The sequence below is a fragment of the Lonchura striata genome, chromosome Z (assembly GCF_050655825.1).
Source record: "Lonchura striata isolate lonStrDom1 chromosome Z, ASM5065582v1, whole genome shotgun sequence".
In the NCBI taxonomy this organism is placed as follows: Eukaryota; Metazoa; Chordata; class Aves; order Passeriformes; family Estrildidae; genus Lonchura; species Lonchura striata.
Window position 1 is genome coordinate 7010233 of NC_140740.1, and position 18009 is coordinate 7028241.

An 18009-nucleotide genomic window follows, 5' to 3' on the forward strand; every position below is an offset into this window, starting at 1 on the left:
GCTGTACCCCCACCAGATGTTCCAGATGACTTCAAAGTGTGTCCTTTGAAAACTGAATGGATGCATGCACTTTACATTTCCACCCTTCTTAATTAGCAAACTTTTTGTACAAGTTCAAAGAGTTCTGGGAAATGGATAAAAAATCTCAAGTATAATAGATTCATTAGCATGCACTTTCACCCAGTAAAGCCAGGATCTTTAATGCTTCCTTTTATATTAATTTAGGGCACATTTTATTTATTCAATCTACCATATGAATAACATTGTATTACCCTTTAATTTCATCAGGAAATATAGTTATTGAATATTTTATTAAAGTCTTGTTTTTTTTCAGTAGCTGCTATATTTTTTCAAGGCAAGTTGTGCAAGGCCTAACAACAACATAAAAACAATTAAAGCTAAATATGAATGATGATTGTATTAGGATGTTAGGTAGCTATCAGTATTAAAAAGTTTAACAAGCACAAATTACATTTTTGTATGTCAGGTTCTTTTTGCCATTTTTGTAATATATCAGTACAATAGTCACATGCTGTCAAATAGATAACAACAAGTGTAAGTGGTCATACACACTGATGCACATTGGTTTTTCAGTTCCTATCAATCACATTCAATGAGAACATCAAGATAGCTGAAGAGCCTGACCCTACTTTTGCAAGCTGATCGATGCACACCGCTGCTAACTCAAGACACAGCTCTGAGTAGATGCAAGATCGTGCTGGTGGATCACTTTACAGGAGGCATCCTTTGTTAGGAAAATGTGGACTAATTACAAGTGGAAACTGCTCACTCATGAGGTTACACTACCCAGGAACCAACTAGATTATACTACTTGCTCCCAGACCTTGCATAAGAGTGTTTCCCCAAAGCAAAATCAGTAATTGTGAAATAGCTTCCTTCAAGCATTTACAACTTATTTAAATGCAGATTATTCTCTTAGGGCCTATTAAATGCCTTCTAGCTGCAGATTAGAATTTTAATGAATAAATATAATGGTACGCCAGAAATTTGCATGTACACTAATCCTTGTTTAGTCTGTGTATTTTTTTCACTAACATTTTACTGTGGAATGAAATGGCAGAGTAATTTTAGTTGTTATTAAAATACTGTATACAAACAAGAAAAGTCAGAATAAGGCATTCTCAATGCAAGCTTGAACAATGTACATTTTCATGCCCAGTGGAACTACCATTTCAATTTCTTCTCAGAAGTAGTGGAATGTTTTTTTGTGTTTTTGTTGGTTTTTTTTTTGCATGTAAATCCCCAAATACTTTTTCAGTTTTACAGATAAAAAACATTATTTCATACATCAGTTTTAAAAGCATTGGTTTGATATTTCCTTCCATTTTGTCTGCTGGAGGACTATGAACCTGGAAGGAAACAGTTCAAAGAAACTCACAACATAGATAAGACACCTACTTCCATAAAACCAAACAAAACAGCATTTTGTTTCAAATGCCACCTAGGAACACTAGATAGATGAAGTATACACATTGTGGTAGGTAGTTAATAATCCCCATGTTTTCACCTGCTGATATTACTGCAAATTACACTGTTTCCATGACATGCCTAATGGAACAGTTTACTATTTTCATAAGCAGTCACATGCACTGAAGGTAGGATCACCGGGCAGGGCCTGTGGCCCCCGGGAGCAGAACCAGAGAGGCCAAGCTTGCGAATCCCTCTCGCTGATGGCAAGGTAGCTGGTGTATGAGATGACATCTCCGCCGACGCCAGCAAGCGACATCGACCTAGGGCGTTTCCTCCGGAGCTGCCGCCGCTGCCGCCGCTTCCCGAGTGGGATTTTCCTGGGCAGGCTGGGTGTCACGGGTGGGTGCCGGGCTGTGGCCGGGCTTGGGACCCTCGTGGGCGCTGTGGCTGCTGGCGCTGCCAAGGCGCGTGGAGGCCACCACGGCTTTCACTGCAGCCTGGGAGAGAGGGGACCAAGCAAACTCCTTAGGGAACGCGTTCCGTGCACACTCAACATCACCCCAGCAGCAGCAACTGCGCCCAGTCTTCCTGGGAATGTTACCTTGGGGTACCTGCCTGGGCTCAGGTGGATTTAGAAGGCCACCTGGAATACTGGATTGAGAGTTAAAACTTCCGCTTTCACAAGGTTACAGGTTGGATGACCTATAACCCAACCTGTTACCTTGGTTGGGTAACACAACCTTTTAAATTTTTTTTCAGCTATACCTGTTGGTTTGTTTTTTTTGGTTCTTTCTTTCTTTCTTTCTTTCTTTCTTTCTTTCTTTCTTTCTTTCTTTCTTTCTTTCTTTCTTTTTTTTTTTTTTTTTTTAAATAAATTACTTCACGTGTCCCATGCTGAAGTTGGACAGCAAAAAAGAAAGTCATCATCTTCTGTTGTAATAATAAAAAAAATAGTATTATCACTGATTATTCCATGAACATTTCACAGAGGAACACAATATTTATCGCTATGGCACTGTTGCATATTCCAAGCACAATGTTGCAGAGCAGATGGGTGACTTCCTAAATATAGACATAGGAAAATGCACACTAGGAGTAGAATTTCATATCACATGAAAAATGAAGACACACATGAAGACACTTATATTAGCCCTTGCCTTGAACAGTTTTATTGCCTGAAAAAAAACAGAGATGCGGAAAATAAATGCTAATTTCTGTGTGTGACAGCTGAAGCTATTTTTGATTTGGCAGCTTGTGCTTAGGCATCAAAGAAGTGGGTTTGCAGGAAGAGATGAAGAACACAGCAAATTTTCTGGATTCTTTGGAGAGGTAATCACAGACATACACAAAAATCACACAAGAAAGAAAGAAACAAAAAACTCCCAAAGGAAATAAGGATGATGTCAGTGAAAAGCAGATAACATAAACGTTGTCAATAAAAAAGAATCAGCTACAATGGATTATGAAGAAATACTATAAAGCATAAACCAAAGAAAGTGGCAAGAATTTTGAGAATTTTTGAGATTTTTCTCTTAAAGGAAAAATCACAGACAACCACATTGGTGGTGAGAGGACTTTGGAAAACTGATTGCAAACAGAACAAGCCACGCGATGATACTATAGCGTTTTAAGGCACTTTCAGTGTAATTTAATCTCACAAACAGTGTTGGATGTTTATGAAACAAATTCAACACAGCCTATGAGAAACCAAATCCTGACTGAAATTTTTAGAGGTCTCACTCTTCACATAAAGAAAGCCTGCTGATGGACTTTTATTTCAGGAAAGAGGAAATAATTACGTATTATTTTTAATAAAAAACAACAGCTAAAGTTTTTACTCACTGCTTTGATGTCTGCTTTGGTTTTATTTTTTTTGACCAGGAATTAATTGTCTAAAAATTTATTGTTTCTCTTACAGATATATTTGTGGAAAATAACTAACTCTATAACTGCAATTGATCCTCTTAATAACTGGAGATTTAGTAATTTAATCTTTAACAGAGAAGCACTGAAAAAATAAATTTAAAAATAAAAAGTGATAGTTTGTAATCACAAAAGAATAAATTGATTGACTATAGGTGTCTAAATAAAATGAGCTTCAAAACTATCTCTGGTGTAAAAATATAAAGAAAAAAAATCAAAGCATCAATGTGAATTACCTCTACAATCTCTGAGAACTTTGTAAATGACAAAACAAATTTCTTTGCCCTGTAGAGATTCTCTGCTACAGTTCTCTACAAAATAACAAAGTTAAGGCTCAGTTTTTTGTGAATTCGTTTTTCTATGGAATTTACTAAAGCTCTCAATTAAGTTGCTTTTTACTCTTATTCCCCAGAGCTACAAGGGCAGCTTCACTGCAGTTGTTGCTAACAATTTCTGTGCTGAAGTATCCCTAGAATTATCTCCTGATCAGATGAAAGTCTTTAAAAGCTGAAAACGGATTAGGGGAGAAGAAAGTCTCCTGATACTATGTTAGTCAGGTGCCTAGTTGCCTGCTATTTGTACCTAAATATGTTTCCCTGCTTCTTCCCATGGCAGCTATGTAGACTGGATAGTAAAGGAGCATCCTGGGGATATTTTATGGACCTACTCATCTGAAATGATGACTCTAGTTCATACAGAAGGATGGCTTAAACCTCCTGCTTTGTATTGATAGGTACAGGTGGGTTAGGGATCAAAATATGCTTTAATAGACTAATTTTCTTCCAGGTTTATGGATGCTCATTCAGAAATTACTCAGTATGCTGTTCTTTCTGGTCAGTATTCTAAGGATGCACCAGCAATACAGGACAGAAGCATAGAAGCAAGAAAGGAAGACGGGAAGAAAAGATGGAAAGTAAGGACTTTGTGAATGCCATGTACATCCTCAGCAGTCCAATCTGTGTAGATAGAGTTTTCAGTCAACTTCACCCATTTTTATTTGTTTTGGCTTAAATCATTGACTGAATCAGCTTCAAACTTCTTCAATCTTCATTGGACATCTCAAATAAAAAGCTTCCATAACACCATGGAATACTGTCTTCAAAAATGTGCAAGGTTTCTGCAAAGGCTACTAAGCTAATTGCATGCTTTCACAGCAAAACAGAGACTATGAGCAGAGACTTGCCTTAAGTTTACGCCGGGCATTGAATTCCTGAAGTTTCTTTTGTGCGTTGTCCATATGTGCAAAGTTTATTGCCTTCCCTGTGACCCATGGGTGCTGCAAAGCCTGCAGAGTGGTGAGGCGTTTCTTGGGGTCTAAAACAATCAACTTTTTAACCTGCATCACAAGCAAGAAATACAAAAGACTGTCAACATTATTCTTCATTCAAATTTACCTAGTTTTGCACGTGGGGGCTCTGGCCTTGGTTTGGAGAACATCTAAGGTGAGACATTCTAAGAAACCAACAATTTTTGTTTGTGTCTTTGAAAGTATTTTGCTTCTGGCATTTCTTGGTCCTCCATAAATAACATCTGATTAAGACAGCCACTAATGGGGAAGAGAGAAGAGAAAGTATCAACTGGTTACCAACATATTAACATGTTACCAATACAGCTGACTCACTGTTTAATGTCTGACTTGCCACAAAAACCCTAAGAAATTCTTAAAGTCTCTGAGCAGTATCTCTACTTTAGGATTTGGACAAGTTTTAAAATGGATTAGAAGGTTTAAATTATGTGCATGCAGCTTCTGCATACTTGTACCACTCAGTCCCTGTCATATATATCACAAAGGAAATTTTTCTTTCAGTCACTGAAACATCTCATGTACACGTAAAAAAAAAAAGCACTGTACAAGTGTTTCTGTCTTAGCCCACTCTGAAACTAATGCTGTTTACACCATTCCTTCTATCACCAAAGCCAGCAAACCTGGACTTCTACAAACACGACAGTAGGATGTTTTTGGGAAAAGGCACTGCAAACATACCCCTGGGACTGGAGATGGTCCTGCTGGATACAAAGTGTGTCCAGTCAAGTGACATTCCATGAGTTTTATTGCATCTCTGGACAAGTGGAGTTTTAAAAAAAGAAGAGATGTGAAGATGGAATAACAAAGTACACAGATGGCACTCTGCAGAGCCACACTTACCCAGCTCTCCTGACTTCAAACCCTCTTGGAGCTGTGCAAGTGATAGCACAGGGCTCCACTGCTCCTATGTGCCCAAGGGTGAGGGAAAATTTGCTTTAGGGTTCTCTGAAATCTCTCTACAAACAGTTTTTAAACAAAGCTTCTGCCCTGAAGTGCATGGAGGAGAATAGGCATTGTGGTGAATATTGGTTGTGTCTCCAAGGAAGACCTTGAGTTAAGCCAATCTCTTCAACTGAACATTGAACTGCCCACAGCATGGATTTTGAGAGTCATAGTCATCATTATTATCTATTATTTGCTATGCAATATTCAAATCTAAAAATTTGAGCTTTACTTTACTAAAACACTATGGAGCAGTTTGGACAAAAACTTTACCTGCAGACAGATGTCTGTCTGGCATTAAATTATATCTTTTTGGCCTTTGAAAAACTTCATATCTCATAAAATACCAAAATACTACTTTGAACTTCTACAATCCTTCCATTTGAAATATCCTGAAATACTTCACTAACACCAGTGATGTAGTATTTTGTGACACAATTTGTATAAGTATATATGGAACAGAGCACTTGTGTTTTCAGTGCTTATGAAATAACTGAATTATGCAAGTTATTATTGACAAAAGTCAGACTCAAGCATACCTATCTTTGCAGATCAGTGTCTCCTGGATCCAAATTATTTTATCCAGTAATAAAAGAATACAGTGCAGATAGCATGCCAGCCCTTGCATTTTGCTAATGGAGCATATTTAAAAGTAGTCAGTCTTTCCTCACCTACCAAAAAAAAAAAACTTTAACGGACAGAAAAAATATTTCAGAAAAAGCAGTGGGAGGAAAGTTCAATTCCTTTTTATATTCTTCCCCAAAATGCAGGCTTGAAAACTGTATAAAAAGAAGGGCTTGTTTCTACATTCCCCTGAAGGTGTTTACCCGGAAAAGACGAATGGTGAAACACTTCAGAGCTGGAAGGAAAGGCAGGCATACATGAACACTGTGACAGCTGCCAGCAATCTATGGCTTCCTTCACAGAAGGACCTGAATATCCATGTTCTGAGTGCAAAATTACAGCACTGCACCAACAGGGGATATTAACAGCACCATAATATAGCAAAGACAAGAGGAAACAATTATGAAAAATTAATTAACCAATTATTCTGCCCCCACCCCAAACAGACTATTTCTCAGTGGCAGAAATACTAAATACTCCAGTCTCATTTTTCCTTTACTTACTAAATCCTTGGCATTCAGAGACACATCATCCCACCAGGGGGACACAAAGTCATATTCACAGCTCAGGATTCTCTTAAACATATATTGGTCTCCCCTTTCGTCATAAAATGGTTCAAAGCCACAAAGTCTGAAAGGATAAAAAAAGAAATTACTTTTTCAAAGTTTAATTAGTCTTGGGTTGTTAGAAACAGCTCATGGTAGTATTTTCCCTACTTTGTGTCCTGTAGATCACTTTGGGAAACCAGACCTGGATGTAACTCATGAACTCCTAATTCTCTCTACAGAGCAGAAAGAAATGTGGTTATAAGTATTCTTAAGCACTGGGAAAGGCTTTTCTAATTGGAATTTTTCTATTTTCACATGTTTAATTGGAACTTTTAAAAGAAAAACTGTTTAATTGGACTGTTAAAAGAGGATCATAGAGCATTTATCAGAATCCCTGTAACTCTTGCCAGAGGACTGGAATTATCTGAGGAAACCCATGTTACACATGAAGGTAGAAGCTTTTACATCTCCTATTAGGAGTTATTTTTAGACATGATCATCCCTGTACATTTTTTCATCCTATCAGCCACAATATGTAAAAACCTTTGGCAAGTTTTCATGATCAGGCCTCATCTTTACTTAGGTAACCTACATACAATCATACAATAGTGTGATCTCACTAATGACTGCATTTATAAATATATTGAATAATACAGATCCCAGCAGAGATCCACACTGCTGGCCTCAGGGAAAGCAGACTCATAGATGTGGTTTCCATTTGTATAATGTCCTCTTTTTATTGCTTCACTGCACTTTAATCATGCCTGCACACATAATCAGATTTTTTAAAGTGAATTTCCTACCCAGTATGTGATCTGAGCTTAACAGAGAAAGGCTATCTTCTCCTCTGCTTCCAGAAAATGCAACAAGCAGTAAGATGATGAGATGAAAACAACAGCAGATCATAATGATCAAGACAGCAGCAAATCTAGAAAAGTCTTACATTTTAACTTGTTTTTGTATTTTTAAACACAATGTGCTTACTGTTGTAAAAAGGAGACTGAGGTTCAAGGAAGAAATGTGGTTTTGGGAGTAGTGCATAGCCATGGGTGGAACAGCTGCATCACATTCCACTGCTGAAGAGGAGAAACACCTCATTGCAAACACATTCGGGGCACATTATTTTTCCAAGTCTGGCAGAGGTGTATTAAAACACAGGGATCCAGCCTCCAAACCTTGTGCTTCAGTAGGTGGTGGCCAGGCAGAGCCCCTCTGCTGCTCCCCTGCTGTTTGCTGCCTCTCCCATCACCTCTTCTGAGTTTGCAGCACATCCCTGCTGTCCCCATGGAGCACCCCTGAGCAGGTCCCCTCCCTGGCTCAGCCCAAAGCACTTTGGGATCCGGGTAACCAATGAGGGTAGTAACTCACTACGATCAACTATTGCTTTCCACTAACAATTTCAATATCTATGCTTCTACTTAAAAATCCATTTTGACAGACAGAGTTTTTTGGGGTTTTTTTGCTACATGCCAAAATAGATGAGTAAATCTGGAGGTGTGATTTCAAATTAGATTAATTGAATCAGTGCAAAACCTAGCTGGGTGCTCTTGATTTTATTTTATTTTGAAATAACATTTCATTATTGTGATTCACTTTAAATCACTTACCTACAAATGAAGGAAAAGTCAATGTAAACAGCTTAAAAAACAACTAAAAATGACCATATGGGATCTTGTGTCCTTTTAGTAACTTAGTAAAATAACACCTTTAATTAAATCCATGCAATTTTAACTACAGGCAAAGTGTCTGTATTTTTTGACCACTGTCTGCATCTCAAACAGGATTGAGATATGGAAGTATTTCTGCCTGCTTTAGGAATACAAAAAAGGACTCCTTGTCTTGACTTTTAAAACTATACATGAGGCTTCCCTTGAATTATGACAGTTACCACCAATAGGTCTTAATATAATTTGCCTCTGTAAAAAGTGTTGCGTCAAAATATGTGTCAATTATTTTTAATCAAATGTAAGTCCACTTCGATTAATGGCAAGATACAGTTTTATGCAGATCCTCTGTAACATGGTTGTTAACTCTCACATCTACTCCATTTTGGGGGACATATATGAATGTATGGAACCTTTTTTTTTCTGTGTAAGTGGTTTTCCTTTACTGAACTATGAGACTGAGACATGCAACCTTGTCCTCTGGGCTCCAGAATTAATGATTTAGCAGTTTTACATGTACATTTCTGGTCTCAGTTTCTAATCCATCAGACATGTTGACCCACAAAACTTTACACACAATAGAAGAGTTTAAAATGTGGAGTACTGTTAAAGCTAAATGGAAGAGACAGCCAGGTGGATATTTGCATCTAGTTCCTGTAGATCAAGTTGGATTTTGAGAGAGGAGTAGGACAGGATTAGAAGGAGGAAGAATGGAAGAGTATACTCATGCAGCCCCATCCAGGGCAGGAACTCACACCCTTGTATTTATGCACATGCAGAGGTTTAGTGTGGCTTGGAAGCATCCCCTGAGAAGGTTTTGAGAAGCTGCATACAGAAAATGCCACATCAGATATTTAGACAGAAAAGGTTTGGAGTTTGTTGGAGCTTGCTTACACTTGAAAATAAATTCTGCTTAAGAAAGATTCTTAGTTTGAAGTGCAATAATTTCATTAGGCCTTGAGTAACTAGGAGAGGACATAACTTAATCTAGGTGGCTTTGTAAATGGACACAAAAATCCACCACTCCAGTCTTAGGGATCACCTTGCTGGCACGTTTCACATTTCTCTGTTAGTGGAAACCTCAGATGTGACAAGAAATGAGCACCTGACAGGCAATATCTGAGATGTGATCTTCAATACAAAGTCTGGATCTTAAACCAGACCATGACATAAAGATACAGATATTTAAAAAGAGCAAATAACAAAAAAGCAAATAGGAATATTGTAGCCTACTATTTACAGGTACTCAAAAAGAGACCTTTGAATTATTTCAGGCTTATGTGCAGAAGAAAAGATTAATGTTTTCTGACATTACTATTAGAGTGTTTATATATTCTTACATGGACTTTTAGTATAAACTTTAGAGAATATAATTCTTTCTTTGCAAAAGATAAAATTCCAAACTGTACTTTCTGGACATAGCAAGTAGTAGGGGAGGGATAATGCCCCAAAAGTATAAAATCCTCCATATCTTTAAGTTACATGTGTAAAATGTCATTTTCTTCCCTTAAAAGGCATCCTAGAAGTATTGTATATAACTACACAAGCCGTCTAAGCATTGTCATTTCCAAGGGTCTAAATTAGGTCTCATAATTATTCTCCCATAAAGAAGAGAGTCAATACATCATAAGCAAATTTCCCTTCTCAATAATCTTCCTTTGAAAGATTCAATCAATACAATTACTTTAGTAATTGTAATTCTTAACAATCCACTCATGACTGTTTGGAAGTTTTGGTCTATACTCGTTCACATTAATAGCATGATTCTGCACAGATCTTGCTGCTGTTCAGGAAGAAATGTTATCTTTATCAAATATTTAAACTGAGTGTTTTGCCATATTCCTCTAGGATTTGACTTACTTCAGTAAGGTTAGGAATATAATAATTGAAGTTCAGGATCTTGTCTTTTCCAATGGCACAGCTCATAGTGTAATTAAATCCCGTGGGTGCTAAAAAAGTGAACCTCTCTATATCACTCTCTGCACTTACAGGATGTAGGTGATAATCCCCAGGGACCACATGTCCACCTCAGGGCCATAGGCACATCCCCGTAGTATCTCTGGTGCTGCAGACAACAAAATAGTCAGTAACACAAAAGCTGAGTGAAGAAACAACAGTCACAAAATCAACTGAATTCCATGCACAGTTGTGTCTTGTATAAAAAATTAGGACTGCCCATTTAAGCCCTTTATTAGGCAAATGAGCCCCTTCACTGAATATAAAACAAGAGAAGTCATGCCCAAGCACAGCCAGAATAAAAATGAGAAGTGTACTTTGGTTTCAGATTGGTTTTTAATATTTGTGGAAGGAACCACATAAAGCTACAGCTGTGCTGGAGCTACAGTGTGACCAAGAAGGTGGTGCTTTAAGTTCAGTATCTAATTTGTGTTTTTGTGAATACATCAAAAACGAAAATGGGGCCAGTGAAAATCTCCATCCTTGACTGGATGCAGAGGCAAACACTGGAACCAAGGATGAGGAAAAGGCTCAGATGTCTTCTTTGCCTCAGCGCTCAACAGTAAGGCCTGTTTATCCACAGGGAACCAGCCCCAGCTGGCAGACAGGGACAGAGAGCAGAACAGACCCTGTGCTACCCAGGAGGAGGCAGGTAGTGACCTGCTGAGCCCCTTAGACACTCACAAGTCCCTGGGACCAGGTGGGATTCATCCCAGGCTGCTGAGGGAGCTGGAGAAGGAGCTTGCCGAGCTGCTCTGCATCACTGGTCATCAGTCCTATCTAACTGGGAAGGTCCCAGATGATTTGGAGGTTGGCTGATGTGATGTCCCTGCATAAGAAGGGCAGGAAGATGGATGCAGGGAAGTACAGGCCTGTGAGCCAGACCTCAGTGCCAGGGAAGATGATGAAGATCATCTTGGATATCAGCACAGAGCAAATACAGTACAGGGGGTCAGGCACAGCCAGCAGGGGTTCAGGAATGGCACGTCCTGCCTGACCAACCTGATCTCCTTTCATGACCTGCCAGGGAATGCAGGAAAGGGGGTGTGAATGTGGGTGTGCCCACCTGGACTTGAGCAAAGCCTTTGGCACTGTCTCCCATGGCATTCTCCTGGAGAAACTGGCTGGTCGTGGCTTGGATAGGTGTGATGTCTGGGTGAAAAACTGTCTGGACATCTGGACCCTGGGAGTGGTGATGAGTGGAGTTACATCCAGCTGGTGGCTGGGAGTTCCCCAGGGTCCAGTGCTGGGACCAGTCCTGTTTTACATCATTATCCTGGTCTGGATGGAGGGGATCGAGTTTGCAGATGACACCAAATCTGGTGGGGACTAGGAAAGCTGAACAGAAGGATGTGGACAGGTTGGATTCATGAGGCCAACAGAACCTCATGGACCCATGAGGTTCAATGATATTGAATGTCAGCTCTGCCTTGGTCCACAACAACCCCCTGCAGTGCTACAGGCTGGGGGCAGAGTGGCTGGAGAACTGCTCAGCAGGAAAGGACCTGCATGTGCTGGTTGACAGTAGCTGAATACGAGCCAGGTGTGCCCAGGTGGCCAGAAAGGCGAGGACATCCTATCCTGTGTCAGCAACAGTGGGGCAGCAGCCATCCCCCCTGTGCTGGGCACCAGTGAGGTCACACATCCAATGTTGTGTCCAGTTTGGGACCCCTTACAACCAGGAGGACCTTGAGGGGCTGGAGCCTGTCCAGAGAAGGACAGCAAAACTGGTGAAGGTATAGAGAATAAATCCTAAGAGGAGCAGCTGAGGAAAGCCTGAATGTTCAGCCCAGAGAAGAGGAGGCTCAGGGAGTCTCTACAACTCCTGGGGTGGAGGCTGTAGTGGGGTGAGGGTTGGCTTCCCCTCCCACGTAACCATGACATGTCAAGAGAAAATGGGTCATTTTTCACTAGGAGGTTCTGGTTGGACATTAGGAAGGATTTTCTCACAGAAAGGGTGGTTAAGCATTGGAACAGGCTGCCCAGGGATATGGTGCTGTCATTGTCCCTGGAGGTGTATTCGAGAAACAAGTAGACATGGCACTTAGTGAGCATGGTGATGTGCAGCCAAAGTGCACAACACTCAGCAATCTTGGGGGTCTTTTCCAATCCTAATGGTTCTATGAATCTATTTACTTGGCACTTTATTTAGGCTTTATTTTTTATATTCTGTTTTAATTGGAAAGAAAGACAGACGATTTCAGGCAGTTGCTTCTGCTGCAGTGAGGAGCAGACGGAAAGGCCAGGCAGTTTTGGGGACTCCAGCTCTGCAACAGCAAAGAGGAGTCAACGTCTCCCTAAGCATCTTGACAAGCACAGCTTGAGGACCCTGGTCCCACGGGATCTGTGATGCACATGGAATCACGGCCACATTTCTGGCTGGCTGTATCTATGAGCACCAATGCAATCTTTTCCCTTTCCCACACTACACTTGCACAGCCATGAATTTTAGTATTTTTTCCAGAAGTGTGGTTTTGGTGAATGGATTTGTCTGACACATTGATGTTAGTTTAGATGTTGCCTGTAACAAACTGATCATGAATCACTGCTTTGCACTGGCTTGATTTTTGTGCTACTCTCAGAAATCACTTATGCTCTTGTTAAGTTTACTGAAGGAACAACATTACAGCAAACTAAGTTCTTTGTGACTATCTTCTTGCCTTCAATCCTCTGCAAAAATCTGCACATCCCAAGGACTATAGATTGTCAAGGCTTGATGCCAAAGTATTCAGACTCCAGTATGTATTTTTGTTGCTGTGTCCTTTCTGGAGAAGCTGCTGATAGATGGGTGGGCAGGATGTAGGAGCTGGCAGCCCGGAAATATCAATTAATTCATAGGTTAATTTGGCATTTAAACAGTATTTCTCCTGGATTTTCTCCAATTCTAGAAAGTAATGCTTGAATATTTTCCAGTCACCAGGACTTCTGCACGGTCAGTTAACTTGAATTGTAAATCAAAGATTGCTATAGGCACATAACTACAGGCATAAGGCTCCTTTCTTCCCTTCTCTGCAGAAATATTCAGCCTCAATCCTTCCCACCAAGTCAACATAACTCTGAGGGCTCTTCTGTGAGAATAAGCCTTATCCTATTTTTATAGTATACAAAGATAGGCATAAAAGGGCTAAGCACTAAAGATGGATGTGTGGCATTGGTAATATAAGTGCTACAAGAGAAGATAACCAGAACATTAACAACTAATATGTGAAAAGTGTTTTATGAAACTAACTGGACTGGAATTAGGTGTTGCTCTGAAGCAGACTTGGAACGTGTGTGTGCTTTGTAGGCAATGTCATACAAGGTAAGGGACAATGAAAATGTCACCTGAATTGCATTATCAGCTGTTCTGTAAGGTAACAGAGTGATCTCACTGTCTTCTCCAGTGTCCTCTTTCCTTTGAATCTACAGTCATAAAAGCAAATATATGTAACAAAACAACATACCACAGTACCCTGGAGTTCCACAAACTGTCTTCATGGTCACATGATCTTCCACAATCTTGGAAAGTCCAAAGTCAGCTGTTAAGATGGTTTGGGAATATTAATGTTCTTACTCCCTGTAATAATGTGGGGTTTAATGTTGCATATGCAATTAAATAAATATTTATATGTTAAATAAATGGTATTGACATTTCCATAGATAAGCATTGATTTAATGAATCTGCCCATGCTGCAATTCAGAGGCAAAATTTGTGGTATAAATGAGTATTCCTGGCTCTTGCTTGATAGAAATGTAGCTTATATTTTAGTCTGAAAACTGCACAAAGCCAGTGCAGTGAGTGGTCTAAGGACATACAAGCAGAGATTCAAAAATATATTTTAGGTATATATTCAGTTCCCACTCTGTGAGTAATACAATAAAATTACCAGAATTATTTTGGGTGGCTTTTTTAGTCAAGGGTCAAAGTATGTAGTCTCTGCAAGACAAAATCTCAGCAGTATTTTGATAGAAGGCTTTTAGGGGCATAAAGATGGATTGATCATCCTTTCTCCAATGTTCCACTCTGAATTACTATTCACAGAGCAAGGGCCTTTGTGACAATACACACTGTACTTGCATGATTCCTTCATAAAAGTAATAAAAATTGAAGTGTTCGCAACTCTTTTTTTCACTGAGAATAAACTGAGCTTATTCAAATTCACTTCTTCTTAGGTGATGAAAATCATCTTTGCCTTAAAAGCACAAAATAAAGGACTTGATTTGGTTTTGTTAGACCGAATATAAAAGTGAATGTTTTAACTCAAGATTGGGATAAAAATAGGTCACTTTTTCCTAAATGGCTATCCTTTTTGCATTATAATTTATCTAATTAGAAATACAATTTACTTTTATAAACACAGCCACTTGCTGTAAATTGGATTTCAATTTAAACAAGACAATGATCTTACCAGGAACATGAAGAATCAGCATTTAGGAAATGCTTCAAAAGCCCTATACACTCTGGACATCAAACCAAAGCCAGTGGTGTTGCATTAAATTATCAAGTTTAGAGCCTTTCCAGAAAAGATAAGTAGGATAAGATATAAAGTAAGGTACCATTCCCCCTAAGAACCAAGATGCTCCTAGAAATCTGTACAGAATTGCTTGAGGCAGGCTACTTCATGGAAATTTGTTGCCAGAAATCCATGACGAACACCAGCCTGATGAACGTGGAAACACTCACTCCTAAGGGAGCACCAGGTTGTGTTTTCAAACTCAGAAGGGTTGCACAGATGCTCCTTGTTGCTCAAGCAAGAAACTAGGCATGCCAAACATTTTTGGAGGTCATACCCTTTGGAAGTGTCTGTCATCTCCAACAGAACTGGCACAATACATTCCTGATCAGGAGAGCCTTGCTTCTCCGTGGTGCTGACCATGCTTCCAAGAGTTTCCCTGTGCTCTTTGTGAAGGTCTCTGCATGTCCCTCAAACCTGCCTTCAAAACAGAAGCCAGCCTTGCTCAGTTTGCTTTCTGCCACTTATCTACACTTTTTCTTTTTCATACCTATATATCTTTCTTCTTAAGGTGGTAGTTTAACAGAAAAAAAGGGGCATAGAAGTGGTGCACGGACCTTTATGCTGTTCTCATGTTTCTTCTTGTTCCCAGTGCTTTAATCTCTGCCACACTCTGCACGATTTTGGCAATGAATTTTCTGGGCAAGCGTCTAGTTTTGCATTGGTTTTGAAACCATCATTAACAGCTGTGCTGCTGAAGTAACATGCTGTTCATTAAGCACTGGCTTCAAATAGGGTGATCGTGAGATGCATATACTCCAAACATCAGCTAGCACATAGAACTGATGCAAAGGCATCAGGGAAGCAGGCATTTAGTGCTGCTCACCAATTTTTAATGGTGCATCCGGTGCTGGTGTTGCATAGAGTAGATTTTCTGGCTTCAAGTCTCGATGCACGATCCCATTTGCATGGAGATACTGAGAAAGAGAAAGTCAAAGCATGTAAGTGAGAATGGTCAAGCATGAGTTGACATCCCTCTCTAATTCTCTGTAGCAGCAGATTAATATTTACTCTGTGTGACACAGAGTTACTTCACTAATTTTCAGCAGCTCTTTTCTCTGCAAACTTGCTCAGCATAGGATCCTTGGATTCATACTGTAATTTGAATAGGAAAATAAAATTTAGGAAGGCAAAGAGAACATCATGTTCATTTGGGAACAAAAACATGTCAGAAAAGTATCCCTGAATTTTAATACAGCAGTATCTCCTGAGGAGAAATCTGATAGATGATGAGATGCTAAAGTCTGGCTCAGAGGAAGGCAGTTTCTGCACATTATAACATTCTGAGAGACAGGAAAATGGTCATATAACTATTAAACAATTAAATAGATGTATTTGAGTAGAAAGGATGCAGTAAGTGGGCCAACTACAATTCTTGAAGTCCCTTGGTGCAGATTTTTTACGAATTTTAATACCACTCAATTGCAAAGTTCCAAAAATCCATCTGTCTTGCTGAAGTACATGTGAATTCACTCACCATTGAATTCCTGCCATGCACTAATGGAAAGAAAAATTTCTAGAACATATGGCTTCCATTTATACTGCTATGGACAGAAATAAAAAAATTGAATATACAATATACTGATACAAAAAAAAGGATGAACTAGTGAGAGAAAATCTGCATTTCTTGTTGATAAAACATTCACACAAAACTCTGAAGCTTTAGAGGGGAATTGCTGAAGGGTAGAATCACATTATCTTGTTCAAAAGTCTCCTGTTCTACATTTTACTAGCATCTCTCTCAGCTGTGTTTTCACAACCAAAAAACCCCAGTCTCTGTGCATATTTATGCAGGAAATGACAAATGGTTGAATATTCACCTAGACAACACAGCTATAATAATGTGCACTTGAGTTAGCATCTGAGGTGAATTCTTGACTATGTATCTCATTATAATTTTAGTTCCTATAAATTGCACGTGATTAAATAACATTAAGAAGGAACTGCTCTGCCCTTGGGCATTGTTTTAGTGACACTGTGTGCTTTTTATAAGTGTTTCACAGTGCCATGTGTTCTTTACTGACTTTCTCTACAATCCTAAAGTCACAGAATTTGTCATGATGTAGCTTTCAGAGATCAGCCAAAGACTCTCACCTTACTTCACAGTGAAATTTGTCATTGTTCCAGCTGTTTTCAGCAGCGAGATAACTAATCAATTATTCAAGGTAAAAACAGCCAACAACATACAGAAACTGATGGCTAGTACACTGCTGCATAATTTAATGCAGACATACCTGCATGGCTGCAAACAATCATGTCCACCCTGCATAAAATACATATCTTCATCATACCAGACATAACTGTAGCAAAGATGCTCCCACAGCATAGCAGTGATGTGCAGTTTGACATGCAGAGGTGATACCAAAAGCCATCAGACTGGGGTGGGCAGAAAAAGATGTCTGAACTGATTTGTGCTCATGTGCTGCAAATCACTTTAGCTGCCTCTGTAGGAGTGAGAAGGATCAGGCATTTCATGATCACTTGATGGAAAACAGACACTGCCAATTAATCTGCAGAAAAAATCCTTGACCAAATTTATGTAGAGGACTGTTCCAGCCAAGTTTGAAGTCTTTTAGCAGGTCCTTTTTAACACTTGCCCATAATCCTGAGAACATTTTATGCTGTGAGGCTGAAAACATAGAAATTTTCTTCTGTTTCCAGAAACAATTTTTTGTGAGAGGGAATTTTGGGAAAAACTTTAGGATAAGCTGTTCAACTTTTCCTCCCTTTTAAGACATAAAACAAGACTGGCTTGAGAGACTTCTCCTCAGGCACAGCAAGAACCATAATCATTCCTGTGGTTAGCTGACTGACTGATTTTTTAATCAATTTGTATTGAAATTGGGGTGTGAACTGGGTTTTTTTGTTGAAAACTTACAAAACCCCAAGTAGGAAAATTTCTCTCCCCCGTCCAGCCCACTATTTGTATAAAATTTACACATAGGGATGCCCAACAAATGAAAATTGCCTCAATAACTTTAACCCATGCCTTTCAAATATTGTCACTGCAATAATCTGAGCTCTCTCTCTCTCATGCGCCCTCATCACAAAATCTGCCATCTACTCCCTCTTTACCACACCTCCCCTTATATTCCCAGTATCTAATCCAGAGTTCCTGCCCA

At 39.4% G+C, this 18009-nt stretch overlaps 1 protein-coding gene across 1 annotated transcript in view; it reads right to left on the bottom strand.

The window, feature by feature from the left end:
• Positions 1-209: 209 nt before the first annotated feature.
• The window catches only part of CAMK4 (calcium/calmodulin dependent protein kinase IV), a 136467-nt gene continuing 118667 nt past the window's right edge, over positions 210-18009 (bottom strand). The window contains exons 6-11 of the mRNA XM_021524787.4: positions 15714-15804; positions 13838-13912; positions 10428-10503; positions 6730-6856; positions 4538-4690; positions 210-1928 (exon numbers count right to left, since the gene is read on the bottom strand). Coding sequence (XP_021380462.1) covers positions 1752-1928; positions 4538-4690; positions 6730-6856; positions 10428-10503; positions 13838-13912; positions 15714-15804 — 699 coding nt within the window. The 3' untranslated portion in view covers positions 210-1751. The remainder of the gene's footprint in view (positions 1929-4537; positions 4691-6729; positions 6857-10427; positions 10504-13837; positions 13913-15713; positions 15805-18009) is intronic.